Source organism: Hypanus sabinus, chromosome 3 (assembly GCF_030144855.1).
Source record: "Hypanus sabinus isolate sHypSab1 chromosome 3, sHypSab1.hap1, whole genome shotgun sequence".
Classification (NCBI taxonomy): Eukaryota; Metazoa; Chordata; class Chondrichthyes; order Myliobatiformes; family Dasyatidae; genus Hypanus; species Hypanus sabinus.
In genome coordinates, this window is record NC_082708.1 from 57,051,211 (window position 1) to 57,070,767 (window position 19,557).

The window sequence follows — 19,557 nt, forward strand, 5'->3', positions numbered from 1 at the left end:
TCTTCATGCCGCTGAATGTCTGATGCCTGCGATTGAAGCTTAGTTTCAAGCGATCTATCAACTTCTTCAAGTTCAGATATTTTCCTGGTAAGCTTATTTTCCAAACTTGTCAGTCTACTTCCCATTTTACCATCTAACCTGCCTTCCAGACCCGCAAGTTTAGCATCCAGTTTAACGTCCAAAAGACTAGAAATTGCATCGATGGATAAAGGATCCTTAGACAATTTCTTGCTTGTAGCCATTTTAAGTTTGACAAGATTAGATCAAGTATTGTTTTAGGAAGAAAAAAAAAGTTAATCTAAAGTATCAACCCATGTGATTAAATTCGAAAAGATTTGATTAAAGGGTGATTATAGTTGAAAAAATGAAGAGCGCCTAAAAGGCAGATGTTTACGTCGCCATCTTCGAAGACAGATCTAAAGTACGCCTTAAATTCTGTTGCCATTTCCCTGTTTCCCATAACAATTTCTCCCAATTCATTCTTCAAGGGGCCAACATTGTTCTTAACTATCTTCTTTCTCTTCACATAGCTAATAAAGCTTTTGCTATCCCCTTTTATATTCCTGGCTAGACTGAGCTCATACCTGATTTTTTCTCTGCGTATTGCTTTTTTAGTTAAGATCTGCTGTTCCTTAAAACTTTCCCAATCATCTGTATTCCCACTCATCTTAGCCCTGTCATACTTCTTTTTCTTTAATGCTATATAATCTCTGACTTCCTTTGTCAACCACTGTAGCCACTTCCCCCTCTTTGAATCCTTCCTTCTCATTGGAATGAACTGCTTTTGCAACTTTTGTATTATCCCCAAGAATATCTGCCACTGCTGATCCACTGTCTTTCCTGCCAGGGCATCCGCCCATTTAACTTTGGCCAGCTCTTCCCTCATGGCTCCGTAGTCTCCTTTATTTAATTGCAACACTGACACCTCTGATCTGCCCTTATCCCTCTCAAATTGTAGATAAAAACTTATCATGTTATGATCACTACTTCCTAATGGCTCCTTTACTTCAAGATCACTTATCAATTCCTGTTCATTACACATCACCAAGTCCAAAATAGCCTAGTTCCTGGTTGGCTCAAGCACAAGCTGTTCCAAAAATACATCCCTTAGACATTCCACAAACTCCCTATCCTGGGGTCCAGCACCTACCTGATTCTCCCAGTTCACCTGCATGTTGAAATCTCCCATAACAACTGCATTACCTTTAGCACATGCCAATGTTAACTCCCTAATCAACTTGTACCCAATATCCACGCTACTGTTTGGGGGCCTGTACACAACATCCATTAGGGTCTTTTTATCCTTACTGTTCCTCAGCTCAATCCACACAGACCCTACTTCCCCTGTTCCCAAGTCACCTCTTGCTAAGGACTGAATCTCATTCCTCACCAACAGGGCCACCCCACCCCCTCTTCCCATATTTCGGTCTCTACGATAGCACGTATACCCTGGTACACTCAATTCCCAGGCCTGATCCCCTTGCAGCCATGTCTCCGTTATCCCAACAATATCGTAGTTCCCCATTTTCATCTGAGCTTCAAGCTCATCTGTCTTATTTCTGACACTACGCACATTCAAGTATAGAATTCTTAGCCCATTCCTCCTCTCTTTACTTAAACACTGTCTACTGTACCTAACCCAGCTCCTTGAATGTCCATCGGGCTAATTGCACCCTGAATTTTGATGACCTTCTCAAGATCACCCAAACCTTGTACACATTTAACCCCATGCACCTTCTGACCAACCCCCTGGATCTGGATCCCTGACCCCTGCACATCTAGTTTAAACCCCCCCCCCCGAGCAGCACTGGCAAATACTCCTGCAAGAATGTTAGTACCCCTCCTGTTCAGATGCAGACCGTCCCTTCGAAACAGATCCCAATGTCCCTGGAACAAAGACCAATTATCCGAAAACCTGAACCCTTCCTTCCTGCACCATGCTCTCAGCCTCGTATTAATGTGCTTAATCATTCTATTCTTCGCCTCACTCGCACGTGGCACAGGTAGCAATCCCGAGATTGTCACCCTGGAGGTCCTGCCTTTCAGCTTCACTCCTAACTCCCTGAACTCTCTAAGCAGGACCCTCTCACTCAGCTTACCTACATCGTTGGTCCCTACATGGACCACTACATCTGGGTTCATGCCCTCGTTCTCAAGAATAGCCTGCACCCGATCTGAGATGTCCCGGACCCTGGCACCAGGGAGGCAACATACCATCCGAGACTCCCGATCTGTCCCACAAAATCTCCTATCTGCCCCCCTAACTATAGAATCCCCTAAAACTATCGCTCTCTTCTCTTCCCTCCTCCCCTTTCTAGTTGAGGGTTCAACCTCTGTGCCAGAGGCAGGACCACTACATCTCATCCCTGGTAGGTCATCCCCATCAACAGTATCCAGTACGGTATACTTATTGTTAATGGGAATGGCCGCAGGGGTGCTCTGCTCTCTCTGCCTTCTCCCCCTGCCTCTCTGGACCGTCACCCATCTGCCTACTTCTTGGTTTTTTGGTGTGACTACCTCCTGATAACTGCTATCTATCTCTGCCTCTGCCTCCCGAATGATCCGTAGTTCATCCAGCTCCAGCTCCAACTCCCTAACTCGGGCTGATAGGAGCTGCAGCTGGACGCACCTCTTGCAGGTGTGGTCATCAGGGACAACTGTGTTGACCCTGACTTCCCACATACTGCATACGGAGCACACCACTGTTCTGACTGTCTCCCCCATACCTGAACTGGATTGATAGAATAAGTCTAAAAAGCACCTAGTGACCTTACCTTCTTCCTCTCAGCGAGCAATCACACAGGCTTACCGAAGTCCCCTTACGCCCAAGCCCACTTAGCCAAAGCCCAGGACTCTGCTTCCACGGACTCCACTGCACGCTCTGAAAAGAAGTCCTGCCTTTTAAAGTGCGCGCTCGACGCTGACGTCACTCGCGCCTGCGCAGTTCCCCCTCCTCCATAGGTATTGACCAGGTAGGCTTAAATCCTACCTACACGGTCGAATTCTCTGAGCTCCCAGCTGAATCACAAGCTGTAACTTGCTCCCGATTCAAAATTGCTGGATGCAGAGAAAGCCTTTGATAGGTTGGAGTGGCCTTATTTATTTTCGGTTTTGAAGAGGTTTAATTTTGGCCCGGGATTTATTTCCGCAAATTCCAACAGTGTGTGGACTTTGCAATGAGGGGGGAGAACGCATATGACCTGGTTTACACAAACATCCCCGATGCGTACCAGGCAGAGCCCCACCCCCACCTCGGATACTCAGACCCCATCTCTGTTATGCTAATCCCAGTATACAGACCGCTCGTCAGGCGCTCCAGACCAGTTCAGAAGCAGGTGAAAACCTGGCCAAGACTGCCTTGAGCACACTGACTGGCTCATGTTCAGGGAGTTCTGCAACCGATAGCAACTCTACCAACTTAGAGGAGTACACAGCATCAGTGACCAGCTGCATCAGAAAGTGCATTGATGATGAAACTCTGTCACTATACTTGTCAACCAGAAGCCATGGATGACCGCAGAGGTGCGTGCGCTGCTGAGGTCCCGTAACTCCACCTTCAGAGCAGGCAACAAGGCAGCTTGAACAACATCAAGGGCCAAACTGTCCTGAGCCATCAGAGGGGCAAAGCGTACACACGCCCAGCGAATCCCACAGCTACCTCCAGGACAGCAGCGACACACAGCGCATGTGGAAGGGCATCCAGGACATCACCAATTGCAAGACAACATCCCCTGACTGTGCAGGTGATGCCTCCCTCCCAAATGCACTGAATAACTTCTACGCCCGGTTTGAGGTGGAAAATGACGTGTCGGCGAGGACGTCCACCCCTCCTACAAATGACCAGGTGCTGTGTCTCACCGTGACCAAAGTGAGAAGAACCCTGTGCAGGATCAACCCACGGAAGGTTGCTGGACCAGACAACATCTCTGGTAGTGTGCTCAGAGGATGTGCAGACCAGCTAGCAGATGTTCTCACTGACATCTACAACATCTCCCTGAGCAGCACCACCATTCCAATGTGCTTCAAGGCCGCCACCATCGTCCCCGTGCCGAAGAAATCTTCAGTGTCCTGCCTAAATGACTACCGTCCCATTGCACTTACATCCATCATCATGAAGTGTTTCGAGAAGCTCATCATGAGGTATATCAAGACCCTGCTGCCCCCCTCACTGCACCCCCTGCAGCTTGCATACTGTCCCAACCACTCAACAGACGATGCCATTGCCACCACCCTCCACCTGGCCCTAACCCACCTGGACAAAAAAGACACATACGTTCGGATGCTGTTCATAGACTTCAGTTCAGCATTCAACACAATCATCCCTCAGAAACTGATTGGAAAGCTGAGCCTACTGGGCCTGGACACCTCCCTCTGCAACTGGATCTTAGACTTCCTGACTGGGAGACGTCAGTCAGTCCGGAATGGGAGCAGCATCTTCAACACCATCACACTGAGCACGGGGGCTCCCCAGAGTTGCATGCTCAGTCCACCGCTGTTCACTCTGCTGACCCACGACTGTGCTGCAACACACAGCTCAAACCATATCATCAAGTTCGCTGATGACACGACCGTGGTGGGTCTCATCAGCAAGAACGACGAGTCAGCTTACAGAGAAGAAGTGCAGCAGCTAACGGACTGGTGCAGTGCCAACAACCTGTCTCTTAATGTGAACAAAACAAAAGAGATGGTTGTTGACTTTAGGAGGGCACAGAGCAACCACTTCCTGCTGAACATCGATGGCTCCGCAGTAGAGATCCTAAAGAGCACCAAATTTCTTGGTGTTCACCTGAAGGAGAATCTCACCTGGTCCCTCAACACCAGCTCTTAGCAAAGAAAGTCCAGCAGCATCTCTACTTTCTGAGAAGGCTGAGGAAAGTCCACCTTCCATCCCCCGCCCCCATCCTCATCACATTCTACAAGGGCTGTATTGAGAGCATCCTGAGCAGCTGCATCCCTGCCTGGTGTCTTGACTTGACTTGATTTCCTGGATTAAATTGATTTACCATGCGCCGGTGGCTGCAGTTATAACTAATAATCAAAAGTCTCCTTATTTTAGATAATATAGAGGAACCCGTCAGGGTTGTCCTCTCAGTCCTTTATTATTTAATTTGGCTTTAGAACCACTTGCTATCGCTCTTAGGGATTCTAATTCTGTGCAGGGTATTAAGCGAGGGGATAAATTACATAAGGTTTTGTTATACGCGGATGATTTATTAGTTAACATTAATAGGAATCTATTCATTTTATGCTATCTATATTTACGGAATTTAATATTTTCTCTGGATATAAACTTAATTTATACAAAAGTGAATTATTTTCTATTAATAATTATTCTGATTATTATGATCAAAGACCTTTTAATATTGCCAGAAACCATTTCACTTACCTTGGTATCAAAATTACTAAAAATTTTAAAGACCTATATAAGTATAATTTCTCCCCTCTAATTGAATATACTCAACAAGCACTTTCTAAATAGTCGCCTATGTCGATGTCATTGACAGATGGAATAAATGCTATAAAGATGGTTATTTTACTGAAATTTTTATACTGAAATGTTCCAAAAATATTTTTTGATAAGATAGATTCTATGATTCTGTCTTACGTTTGGAATAACAAAAGCTCTAGAGTGAATAAATTTTCATTGCAAAATTCAAAAAAAGATGGAGGACTGGTCTTACCAAACTTTAGATTTTATTATTGGGCAATTAATATTCATTATATTACTTTTTGGATTTATAATATAGATAACCAGGATCACCCTCCATGGTTACATTTGGAGGAAAATTTGGTAACGGGGTTTTCTTTAGCTTCTTTATTTAGAGCTCCCTTTCCTATTTTGTTCTCCAGAATAGGTAGACAAGCTCTCAACCCTATTGTTAAACATACTTCAAAAATCTGGTTTCAGTTTCGTAGATTTTTTGAATTGAATAATTTTCTACTCTAGTAATATTTATTCTAATTATTTTTAAACCATCAACTCTGGATAAGGCTTTTTTAACATGGAAAACTAAGGGAATAAAAACTTTTTTAGATTTGTTCTTGCAGGATTGTTTAATGTCTTTTTCCCAGTTAATGGATAAATATGACATCTCTAATACACATTTTTTTAGATACTTACAGGTTACTTGGGAAATAGAACTTCAAAATTCACTTTCAGATGATCAATGGAGTAAAATTTATTATCTAGTTAATAATTCATCTATTATTGCAGCGATTCCTTAATTCAGTTTAAGAGAGTATACAGGGCCCATATGTCCAAAGATAAATTGGTGCATATTTTTCCTAATATAAGCCCTATTTGTGACAGATGTAACACAGAAGTAGCTACTCTAACTCATATGTTTTGGTCATGTGTAAGCTTAAATAATTTTTGGAGGGATGTGTTTAGAATACTATCTAAAGTTTTAGATGTGGATGTTCAACCCAATTCACTGACTGCAATTTTTGGGATTATTCCAGAGGAAGTAGGTAGAGTATCAGCTTCCGTTCAACATGTGACAGCCTTTTCAACTTTACTGGCTAGGACTGCTATCTTGTTCTACTGGAAAGATTCTAATCTGCCTACTGTTTTTTATTGGCTCTCCTCCATTATGTCATGACTAAGCTTGGAGAAAATTAGAAGCCAGATGTTTGATACATCTTTTAATTTTGAGCTCGTCTGGTGACCCTTTGTTCAATATTTTCATATAATTTAACTTATTTTAATTATTTATTTTTCTTTATTCTCTTTAGGGAAAATCCTTATCCGTGAAGGTTCGGAGGTGACGGGAAAGTTGATTTTTCTCTTTCTTTTTCTTCTAGTTTTATCCTCAAGTGGACTGCCCAATCTTTCTTTTCTTTTTTTCTTTTATTTATTCCAATTTACAAATGTTGTAGTTTAGTGGGTTTTTTCCTTTTATTAAATAAAATTTTCTATTTTTTTTTTACAATTTGTTAAGAGGAGTTGTGGTTTCTTGATTATATTGTATATATAACAGCCTAACATTATACCTATCTGATTTTGATTATATATATACTTTGATCTACTGCTGTTTATACGTCTTTTGTATTATCTGTTTGCTAAACTTCTACTCTGATTTGTATTTTTTATTGGAAAAACAATAAAAAGATTGAAAAATGAAATGAAACCATATAGTATTTACAACAAAATAATGAAATTCAACATTGCCTTAAGTACAACATCACAGCCTGTGGCTCTCTGAGGAAAAATATGTTTGAATATCAGGTCATTAAATCAGACACAAAACCAAGACATAGACAGGACAGCAGTGCTGTCCCATGTACTGCCTACTATTGCCTACACAGCCCAAAGAAATTACGACGTATCTCCAATGTTCACTCCGCAAGAACCTCCAGAACCTCCGCTTGTTCACTGACAAGATAAGCAAAGCAATCTTGGTGTCTTAATCGAACAGTTAATTCCACTAAATGATCCTAAAGACAGGCAACACAAACAAAATGCTGGAGGAACACAGCAGGCCAGGGAGCATCTGTGGAAAAGAGTACAGTCAACATCTTAGCCTGAAACATCCACTGTCACTATGTCTAAGGAGATGAATATGTAAATTTGTAAACCACATTTCATTTATTTGGCTATTTTACTCACCAACGCAAGAGGAGTGTGACCACCAAAGCAACTCAGACAGCAACCCTTACGTCCCTTAGGTCTCTTACATTTCCGACGTGGTGTAGGTACATTTCTAGGCAACACTGCTTCCTTTCCACTTGATTTGGGGCTGCCATTGAAAGTTTCCTGAAACAGAGCTAAGTTTAATTAAGCATTGCAACACCATCAGTCACTTTCACATTCCTTAAGTGCCCTCCCAATTCCACTTTGAAAGCCCAAACTGATGTTGTAACCAAAACTTTAAAAATTATGGTTATTTTGGTTAAAATGTTACATTCCAAGAAGTATCCCAATCTTGGATATGGAGCACATCCAGTATCAAAATAAGTTTTATTGTCTTTGAATCTACAAAATTACTCATGCTGTTAGTTTATTCGAAAACATTTCCATCCCAACTTTATTAGTAATTTAATTTTGTTAGGTCCACTAGTAAAATAGCTTATGATTCTATGATTTACTTCTTTGACAACTACAAAGTGTATATAGGATACAGACTTCTATGAAGGTTGGATGGTGAATACATGTTTAACTGTTTAGTAAAGGAAAGTTTTAAAAAGCAGGATTTTGGTCAGCAAATGAAACTAAATCATGGAGAATTACTTGCAGTAGTTTTGTTAACAGTGTTGTTCACTGAAGGGAGCAGTGTCAATTCATTTGTAACTTGTCTACGAACACAAAAAGAGGCAAGACATAAATGTTCAGAAAAAACTAAAAATGCAAACCCTACCGTGGAAACGGTTGACACTGTGCCAGATCTCAGGTCAGTTGTGTTGTCAACAGATTCGGTCGGAGGCTTAGGTGAACCTCGCAACATACCAAATTCCTGAATTTCATAACAGGAATGTGTACAAGACAAGATCACACTCATTAAATGCACAGAGACAAAGCGACATAATGAAACATTAAATAGTGAGACCATGGATTTAGGGTGAAGTTTGGATTTCAAACTATGAACTGCCTTATGTAACAACCTCAACCAAAGGTGTAGTCATTGACATTCAAGTGGGCCTGTCTATGCCCACCTTTTCATTCGCCACATGAAATAGCCTATGTTTCAAATATAACAGAACATTACTATCCAATTATTTTCCATGATATTGTAGACAGCTTTTGAGCTGTATCCTGCACGAGTTGTGGGAACTCACTAAATTTTATCAACCACCACCCCATCCTCAAATTCACTTGACGCATGTCTGATATCTTTCTCCACTTTCTGGATCTCTCTGTCACTCAAAAGATGGACTATTTACTACAAACCCACTGACTCCCACAGCTACCTTGATTCCACCTGCTCTCTAACTGTTCCCATTCACTCCCAGATAATCTGGTTTACCGCTAATCCTCTTGGATACCCCGCTTTTACCCTATTAGATACACATCCTCTTGCCAACCTTCCTTGCATCTAAACAAGCTTCATTTGTCTCCTTCCCAGTTTGGACAAAATGTCTTTCACCTGAAACATTAATTCTGTATCCCTTCCAATATACATGGCCTGGCCTACTGAATATTTTCAGTGTTTTCTGTTTTTATTATCTCCTCCTTTCCTACTCTATGCAGATGCTGAACATAAGACCATAAGATATAGAAGCAAAATTAGGCCATTTGGTCCATCGAGTCTGCTCTGTCATTTCATCACAGCTGATCCATTTCCCTCTCAGCCTCAGTCTCCTCCTCTCTCCCTGTAACTCTTCATGCCCTGTCCAATCAAGAATCTATAAACATCCGCCTTAAATATACGCAATGATATGGCCTTCACAGCTGCCTGTGGCAATGCATTGCACTGATACACCATCCTCTGGCTAAAGAAATTCCTCCTCATCTCCATTCTAGAGGGACATAGAAGTCCCTCTATTCTGAGGCTCTATCCTCTAGTCCTAGACTCTCACACCATAGGAAAATTCCTTTCCACATCCACACAATAGAGCTTTTTCAAAATTTGAAAGGTTTCAGTGAGATCCCACATCATTCTTCTGAATTCTAGGGAGTACAGGCCCACAGCCATCAAACACTCCTCATGAGATAAGCCTTTCAATCCTGGAATTATTTTCATGAACATCCTTTGAAACCTCTCCAATGTTAGCATATCCTTTCTTAGATAAGGCACCCAAAACTGCTCACAATAATCCAAGTGAGGCTTCACCAGTGGCATATAAATCCTCAACATTACATCCTTTTTTTATATTCTAGTCCTCTCAAAATGAATGCTAACATTGCATTTTTCTTCCTCACTACCAACTCAACCTGCAAATCAACCTTCAAGGAATCCTGCATGAGAACTCCCCAGTCCCTTTGTACCTCAGATTTTTGAATTTTCTCTCCATTTAGAAAATAATCTATGCTTTTATTTCTTCTACCAAAGTTCATGACTACTTCCTTACAATGTATTCCATCTGCCATTTCTTTGTCCATTATCCTAATCTAAGTCCTTCTGCAACCTCTCCATTTCCTCAACATTACCTGCCCCTCCATCCATCTTTGAATCATTCACAAACTTAGTCACAAAGCCATCAATTAGATCATCCCAAATCGTTGACATATGAAGTGAAAAAAATGCAGTCTCAACACAGACCCCCTTGGAACAGCACTAGTCAACAGCAGCCAACCTGAAAAGATTCCCTTCATTCCCACTCTTTGCCTCCTGCCAATCAGCCATTGCTCCATCCATGCTAGAATCGTGCCTGTAATACCAAGGGCTCTTAACTTGTTAAGCAGAATCCTATGTTGCACCTTGTCAAAGGCCCTCTGAAAGTACAACTACACAACATCCATTGATCCTCTGTCTATCTTGCTTGTTAGTTCTTCAAAGAATTCCAACAGGTTTGTCAGGCAAGATTTTCCCTTAAGGAAATCATGCTGACTATGGCTTATTTTATTATGTGCCTCGAAGTACCCAGAAACTATGTCCCTCACAACTGACTCCAACATCTTCCCAACCATTGACATCAGACTAATTGGCCTATAATTTCCTTTCTGCCATCTCTCTCCTTTTTAGAAGAATGAAGTGACATTTTCAATTTTCCAGTCCTCTTGAACCATGCCAGGATCTATTGATTCTTCATATATCATTATTAATGCCTCCACAATCTCTTCAGCCACTTCGTTCAGAACCCTAGGATGCACACCATCTGGTCTTGGTGATTTATCTCATTTCAGAACTTTCAGTTTCCCAAGTACCTTTCCCTAGTAATGGCAACTTCACTCACTTGAGCCCCCTGACACTCACAAACTTCCGGCATACTGCAAATGTCTATCTCTATGAAGACAGGTGCAAAATACTTATTCAGTTCATCCGCCATTTCCTTCTTCCCTCATTACTACCTCTCCAGCATTGTTTTCTAGAAATCCAATATCTACTCTCATCTCTCTTTTACTCTTTATATATTATTAGCTGGCTTACATTTGTATTCCATATTTCCCTCCTTATGACTTCTTTAGTTGCCTTCTGTTGGTTTCCAAAGAATTTCCAGTCCACTAACTTCCCACCAATTTTTGCTCTATTATATCCCTCCCATTGGCTTTTATGTTGGTTTTCACTTCCCTTGTAAGCCACGGTGGCCTCATCCTGCCTTTAGAATACATCTTCTTCCTTGGGACGTATCTATCCTGTGCCTTCGAAATTGCTCCCAGAAATTCCAGCAATTTCTGTTCTACCATTATCCCTGCTCATATCTCCTGACAGCCAACTTCAGCTAGCTCCTCTCAAATGTCTCTGTAATTTCCTTTACTCCACTGTAATATTGATACATAAAACTATAAGACTATAATGTATAGGAGCAGAATTAAGCCATTAAGTCTGCTCCACCATTTCATCACGGTTGGTTCATTTTCCTCTCAGTCCCAATCTCTTGCCTTCTCCTCATAACCCTCATGCACTGACCAATCAAGAGCCTATCAACCTCTGCCTTAAACATACCAGCACCAACTTGATTTTCCCAGTTTATCTGAATATTGAAATCCCCCATGACTCTCATAACAGTGCCCTTTTGACATGCATTTTCGAGCTCCCATTGTAATTTACACCTCACATTTAAGCTGCTCAGATGTCTGCATATAATTCCCATCAGGGTCTTTTTACCCTTGCAGTTTCTTAGCATTTACCTACAATGATTCTACAACTTCCAATCCAATTTCACCTCTCTCTAAAGATTCGATTTCATTTTTTTACCAACAGAGCCACACCACTCCCTCTGCCTACCTGCCTGTCCTTTGTGTATCCTTGAATGTTAAGCTCCCAACCACAATTCAGTGATGCCGACAACATCATTTATGCCAATCTCTATCTATGCTACAAGTTCATCTACCTTATTCCATATAATGCATGCATTGAAATATAACTTGCAGTCCTGTATTCATCACCCTTTTTAATTTGTACCCCTTTTACATTACAACTCATCCAGTCTTTGCCCTGTCACTAGCCTGTCCTCGCTAGCAGTCTCACTAGACACTGCCTCACTTTGTAAACCATAAGACCATAAGACATAGGAGCAGAATTAGGCCACCTTGCCCATCCTGGCTGAACCATTTTTTAATATCCCCTCCTCAACCCAGGTTCCCGACCTTCTCCCCATAATTTTTCATGCTGTGTCCAATGAAGAACCTATCAATTTCTAACCTAAATACATCCAACGATCTGGCCTCCAGAGCTGCATATAGGAACAAATTCCACAAATTTCCCACCCTTTGGCAAAAGAAATTTTTCTGCATCTCTGCTTTGAAAGAGTGCCCCCTCTCTCCTAAGGCTGAGCCCTCTTGTCCTAGACTCTCCCACTATGGGAACAGCTTTTTCACATCTACTCTGCCTAGGCCTTTCAACATTCAAAAGTTTTCAATGAGATCACCCCTCATCCTTCTGAATTCTGAACGTCTCTTACTTCACACACTACAACATCAGGCATACTGCTAGTGTCTTCCACAGTGGTGCAAAATACTCAGTTCATCAGCCATCTGCTTGCCCCCATTATTATCTCTCCCGCCTCATTTTCTAGTTGTCCTATGTCCACTCCCATCTCTTTTATTTTAACATACTTGTAAAAACTTTTACTATTCCCTTTGATATTATTTGCTAGCTTGCTTTCTTATTTCATCTCCTCCATTCTAATGATTTATTTAGTTGCTCTCTGAAGGTTTTTAAAAACTTTCCTATCCTCCCATTAATCCTTACTTTGTTGTATTCCTTTTTTTTCGTTTACAAATGCTTTGACTTCCCTTGTCAGCCACAGTTGTACCACTCCACCATTTGAGTATTTCTTCAACTTTGGAATACGCATATCCTGCACCTTCCTTATCTCTCCCAGAAACACACGTGATTGCTACTCTGCTGACAGCCATACCAGCAGCTCCTTCCAATTTACTTTGGTCAACTCCTCTCTCATACCATTGTAACTTCCCTTAATCCACTGAAATACTGCTACAGCAGAGTTCACATTTTCCATTTCACATTTCAGGTTGAACACAATCATATCGTGATCATTGGCTCCTAAGGGTTATTTTACCTTAAGCTCTTTTACCTTTACCTAATCGCCTGTGGTTCATTACATAACACCCAATCCAGTATAGCTGATCCCTTAGTAGGCTCAACAACAAACCACTCTAAGAAGGTATCTCTTAGGCATTCAACAAACTCACTCCCTTTAGATCCATTACCCTGTATAACTGCCATCAACATCCTTTTACCCTTGCAGTTTCTTAACGCAACCCACAAGGATTCAACATCTTCCGACCCTATGTCTCATCTTTCTACTGATTTTATGCCATTTTTTACTAGTAGAGCCATACCATCCCCTCTACCTACCTTCCTATCCCTCTGGTATAATGTGTAACCTTGGACATTCAGCTCCCAAATACAGCCCTCCTTCAGCCACACTTCAGTGATGGCCACAACGTCATACCTGGCAATCTGTAATATTGCAACATGATCATCCGCCTTTGTTCTTATACTTTGCTCATTTAGATACAGCACCTGGAATACTATATTTGCTATCCTTCCTGATTTTGAATCCCTAATGATTTGATACTCAGCCTTTTGGCTGCAACTGAGTCCCACCACTAGCCTTTCCTTCCTGACAATCTGACTGCATGCTATCTTTACTTTTTTACCATCCATACTATCCTGAATCCCATCACTCCAGTTTAAACCTTCCCCAACAGCTTGAACAAACTTGCCCATGAGAATATTGGCCCCCCTCGGGTTCAGGTGCAACTAACTGCCCCATCCTCAGCACTATCACTCTGGTTCCCACCCCCATGCCAAATTAGTTTAAACCCTCCTGATCTGCTCTAGCAAACTTGTCCACAAGGATAATGGTCTCCCCCATGTTCATTGTAATCCATTCCTTTTGTATAGTTTCTACCTTCCCCAGAAGAAATCCCAGTGCTCCAGAATCTGAATACCTACCCCCTGCACTAGTTCCTCAGCCACACATTTGTCTGCCAATTGCTCCTATTCTTACCCTTGCTGGCACATAGCGCAGGCAGAAATCCAGAGATTACTAACCTGCTAGCTTTCTACCTAGCTCCCTAAAATCTCTCTTCAGGACCTCCTCACTTTTCCTATCTATATATTTGGTGCCGATTTGTATCAAGACATCTGGCTGCTCACTCTCCCCCTTAGAATGCCTTGGCCATGACCCTAGACAACCCCGACACAGACACCTGGGAGGCAACATACCATCTGGGTGTCTCTATCGTGTCCACAGAATTTCATCTCTATTCCTCCAACTATGGAACCTCCTATAACTACTGCAGTCCTCTTCACCTCTCTTCATTCTGAGCCACAGCATCACACTCAATGCTGGAAACACAGTCTTTGCGGTTCCCACCCCACCCCCCCAGGAAGTTCATCCCCTCATTAGTATCCAAAATGGTATACTTATTATCGATGGGAATGTTCACAAGTGAACTCTGTACTGGCTGCCCATTTCCCTTTCTCCTCCTGAGAGTCACCTCATAGATACACCAAATAGATGAGGAATGAAGAATAAAGAAGAAACTAATAGATGAGGAATGAAGAATGAAGAAGAAACTTACCAGATAGTTACCTCGCCCATGCCAGATCTCACCTAAGCCTGATGAGCCAAAGCCAATGCTTCCCCTCTCTAACAATGGCCCACTCACACAACGGCCACTCTGCTTTCTCCTGCCTTATTTTCATTCATCCTTGATGAAGAACCCTATTCACTGATTAGGTGCAATTCAAACTCTGAAAATTGCCGTGAAGCACTGCTTTTTTAATCTTTAATTGCGGACATCTGTGAAGTCACCTCTTTGCTGATTGGGTGCAATTCAAACTCCAAAAACTACTGCAAAGCCCTGCTCATTTAATCTTCAATCATGACCTGTGTGAAGTTGCCTTTTCTTGCACTCTCATTCACTGACTGGGCACAGTTCAAACTCTAGCACAGTTATCAACTGATCATCTCCAGTCCAAAGCCACTGATCCCACATTCTCCCACTGCTCACGAGCCCTTAACAACACATCCACTTCTGCAGCCAAAGGCTTCCCTAGTGCAAGTATGCACGTTTTTTTCTAAAGTGCATGATTATCTAGCACTTATGCTGGATTGTGCCAACATCTGAACATTCACTGGACCATCTACAGTAAGTACTAGTTGAAGAACTAGCAATATCTCTCTATACCAGAATAGAGCAAATGTTGGGTGGATGATATTTCTATGCTCTGATTCTACATGGCTATGGAGGGCATGAGTTTGGACTTTACTATGATAAATATTGAAATTGTAGTGCCATCAAATCCTCATTTCACCCTTGGATTGACATCAAATAACTGACACTATTTTAAGTTTATTAATCTGATATCATGTAGAATCTACAGCAGTCTCCACCGCCACCAGAGCTTTGATTTTTAGTTTAAACAGAGTTCATATTTATACAGCAAGACAAACAATTTCACATATCTTTGTTTAGTATCCCACAGTCAGTACATGATCAATCATTCAAGATAATTCAATTATCTCTCATTGCAACTCTAACAGTTCTTTCTGTTCCCTGTTATCAAGGCTCATGATATATCTCTGAGCACAAGTCTAGCAGTCCTCTCTGTTCCCAGATTCCAACATTTTCAGTTTCTCTTGGTGCAATTGTCACTTCTCGACTTTCAGCTCCCCCTAGCAACTGTAGGGAACAGAATTGCATGTAAACAACAATTTTTAACAATCTCTAAAGCTCTCAAAGTACATTCCATTGAAAGCAGCAGATGCACAGAAAAAGTACGCCTACTCTTTTTTATATATGCAATGACTTGCCCCCCCCCACCCCCCGCCCCCCACGGGCATCTGTGGCAATGATTCCACGGATTCAACATCCTCTGGGTAAAGAAATACTTAATCTCTGTTCAGCCCAAAATGTCAACTGTACTATTTTCCATAGATGCTACCTGGCCTGCTCAGTTCTTCCAGCATTTTGTGTGTGTTGTTCCTTCCTCTCTGCCCACCATTCTCCTTTAGCATCTTCTCCCTTCCTTCCTAGTCCTGATCATGGTAGAACTGGTTAAAACTGGTGTATGACCGGATACTTGACCACTCTGGAGCAGCTGGACTTAAGACTTAAGAGTCAGGAATAACCTTGTATGATAAGTGCAGTGACAAGAATTCAAATGAACAAGATACTAAGCCCCTGGAACCAGGAGGGAGGATGCATCCGGGAAGACTGCTAGACTCGTGCTCAGAGATAAATCATGAGTCCTGATAATGAAGAACACTGTTAGATTTGTGCTGAGAGATAATTGACATGTCTTTTAAACAATTGATCATGTGCAGATGTGGCATGCTAAACAATGTTACGTGAAGTTGTTTGTTTTGCTCTATAAATACAAACTCTATATAACCAAATAATCAGAGTTCTGGTGGTGGTGGAGACTGCTGCAGACTCTCCATGATGTCATGTTAATAAACTCTTAAAATGAAACTCAAAGTCGCTCTGGTGTTCTTAGCATCTCCATGACACCGATGAAGTATCTTACTGCAAAATATCAACAGCTTATTATCTCCATGTATGCTGCTGGGCCTGCTGAGTTCCTTCAACATTTTGTGTGTGTTGCTCTGGATTCCAGCATCTGAAATCATCTTGGGCTAGATCCCATCAGGCTCTGGGGATTATCCACCATTATGCGCTCTAATAATTCTCGCATTTCATCCTTCCTGATAAACAGCATCTCCAGAATATTACTGCACCCAACCTCCTAACTCGTCAATCTCAGCATCTTTCTTCTTGGTGAACACTGATGAGAATAATTCATTGACTACCTCCACGCACAGGATACTTATTTGCTCCTCAAGAGAACCTATTACTTCCTGAGCTTTTTTACTTCTAATATACTGATAAAAGTTTGCTAAAAGGGAATTAAGAAAATTCTCCTTAATCATACTTGACACCATTCCATGCCTCTGCCCACCCAATTTATTAATTAGGTTCTTCTTTATATCTCCTTTAATGTTCAAGTCACTGATTCAAAACCAAAGTTGACATAGGCTCGCCTTTCTCTTTTGCCTCACTATCTTCAATATCCTTCGTTCACCGGGGTTCTCAATACCTCTTACTATTACCGGGACAGGAGACTCCGAGTTCTTTCTCTGTGCCTTTCAAATGCCTCTTACTGATCAGATGTTGTTTTCTCTCTGCCGATTGTAACGCCGCAGCCCCACCTCCCCATTAAGTGAACTCACTCAAAGTGAAACGTTTATGTTTGTCCTTGTAACTTGACGGAATAGAGTTTAGAGAAGGTGGTTAAGGGGAACTCAGAAATCAAACCCCAATCCAACTTTTAAACCCCCTGTGAGATTCATCCAGCGGCCAATTTTGAGGGGCCAGGAGGAGTTGTGTAGAGACGCGCTACACCCACATACACACACACACTTCTGGCTCAGAGATTTAAACCTTTTAAAACTTTTAAAGCAGCAAGATTAAATAACCTGTTGAAAGATTCAGCACAAACCACACCATACCCGATGGACCGCAGGGATACTCGCCCAGTGATAAAGTGGCAGACCGTCTCCTTGCCCCAAACCGCCCCACGTCCCCTGATTTTACCGCACGAACCGGTGGGCTTTCATCTTCCAGCGTGTCGTTCACGGTCCGACAGGTTATAGCGTGAAGCCAGTAGTTGGTGCACGAAGTTACGAAGTAGAAGATCAACGCGGCTGCAGCGAAGAATCGAGCACAATACAAAAGCCGTCTGTACTGTTCCATGCTGCTGGGTCCCGAGCTCTGTGTGTGTGTGTGTAGAGAGAGAAACCGAATTCCCCAAAGCCCTCCTCTTCACATCCTCAAGTCTGATGCCTTAGAAATTCTCGGAAACCGATTTCCGTGAAGGCTGTGTTGTGAATAGCGACACTGAAGCGTCAGACGCAGTAGAATGTGAATACAATTTCTATCTTAAAGAGCAGATTGGATATGATATGTTTACACTCCGCTTTCTCTAGAGCTTTCGAACCTCTCCTGCAGTTGCAATTTGCTTACGTCCAACCCACACGTTATTGGCCATGGAAAAGCAGACGCCGTGCACAAAATACTGGATGAACTCACTCAAAGTGAAACTTTTATGCTTGTCCTTGAAACTTGACGGAATAGAGTTTAGAGAAGGTGGTTAAGCAAAGCTCAGAAATCAAACCCCAATACAAAGCAGCAAGATTAAATAACCTGTTGAAAGATTCAGCACAAACTTCACAGTTCGTTCTTACTTACTTAGTTCAAACTTCAAACTTAGTTCCTGAGAAGACCTTGAGAGGCAGGATTTATGAACATTTGGAGAGGTATAGTATGATTAGGAGTAGTCAGCATGGCTTTGTCAAGGGCAGGTCGTGCCTGAGGAGCCTGACTGAATTTTTTGAGGATGTGACTAAACACATTGATGAAGAAAGAGCAGTAGATGCAATGTATGTGGATTGCAGCAAGGCATTTGATAAGGTACCCCATGCAAGGCTTATTGAGAAAGTAAGAAAGCATGGGATCCAAGGAGTCATTGCTTTGTCGATTCAGAACTGGCTTTCCTCCAACTTGCGTGTTGTCTCATTGCAGCAGTAGAGGAAGCCATGGACTGACAAGTCGGAATGGGAATGGGAAGTTGAAGTAAAATAGATGGCCACTGGGAGATCCCAATTTTTCTGGCAGTATTTGGTGAAGTGATCTCCCAGACTATGTCAGGTCCCACTGATATACAGGAGTCCACACCAGGAGCACTGAATACATTAGATGAACCCCAACAGACACACAAGTGAAGTGTTACCTCACCTGGATGGAGTATTTGGGTCCCTGAATGGTATTGAGGGAGGAGGTGTAGGGGCAGACGTAGCACCTTTCCACTTGCAACCGCACCGACTATATGGTTCCTCTCGTTCTCACCCACCACCCCACCAACCTCCGCATCCAGCACATAATTCCCTGTAATTTCCACCACCATCTCCAATGGGATCCCACCTCCCAACCACAACTTTCCCTCCTTCCCCCCCAACTTTCTGCTTTCTGCAAGGATCACACCCTATGTGACTCCCTTGTCCATTTATTCCCACCCCCTACTGATCTCCCTCCTAGGATTTGTCCTTGCAAGTGGAACAAGTGCTACACCTGCCACTACATCTCCCCCCTCACTACCATTCAGCACCTCAAACAGTCCTTCCTGGTGAGGCGACACTTCGCCTGTGAGTCTGTTGGGATCCAGTGCCCTCCTGTATAGAGGTGAGACCTGACACAGATTGCGAGACCGCTTCACTGGGCATGCTGAGGTCACACTCATGTTGGAGGAACACCTTGTATTCCATTTGGGTAGCCTCCAAACTGATGGCATAAACATCAATTTCTCAAACATCTCGTAATGCTCACCCCCTTCACCATTTCCTTTCTCAACTTATCTCCTTACCTGCCCAAAACTTCCTTCTGGTACTCTTACCCTTCCCATTTTCCATGGCCATCTGCTC

General features: G+C 42.4%; 1 protein-coding gene across 2 annotated transcripts in view; it reads right to left on the reverse strand.

Moving 5' to 3' along the window:
• The window catches only part of LOC132391345 (uncharacterized), a 57,378-nt gene extending 39,290 nt beyond the window's left edge, over positions 1–18,088 (reverse strand). The window contains exons 1-3 of one of the 2 annotated variants that reach the window (XM_059964402.1): positions 17,675–18,088; positions 8,358–8,453; positions 7,610–7,756 (exon numbers count right to left, since the gene is read on the reverse strand). In XM_059964402.1, coding sequence (XP_059820385.1) covers positions 7,610–7,756; positions 8,358–8,453; positions 17,675–17,833 — 402 coding nt within the window. In that variant the 5' untranslated portion in view covers positions 17,834–18,088. The remainder of the gene's footprint in view (positions 1–7,609; positions 7,757–8,357; positions 8,454–17,674) is intronic. The other variant, XM_059964403.1, reaches the window with a different exon arrangement.
• Positions 18,089–19,557: the final 1,469 nt, after the last annotated feature.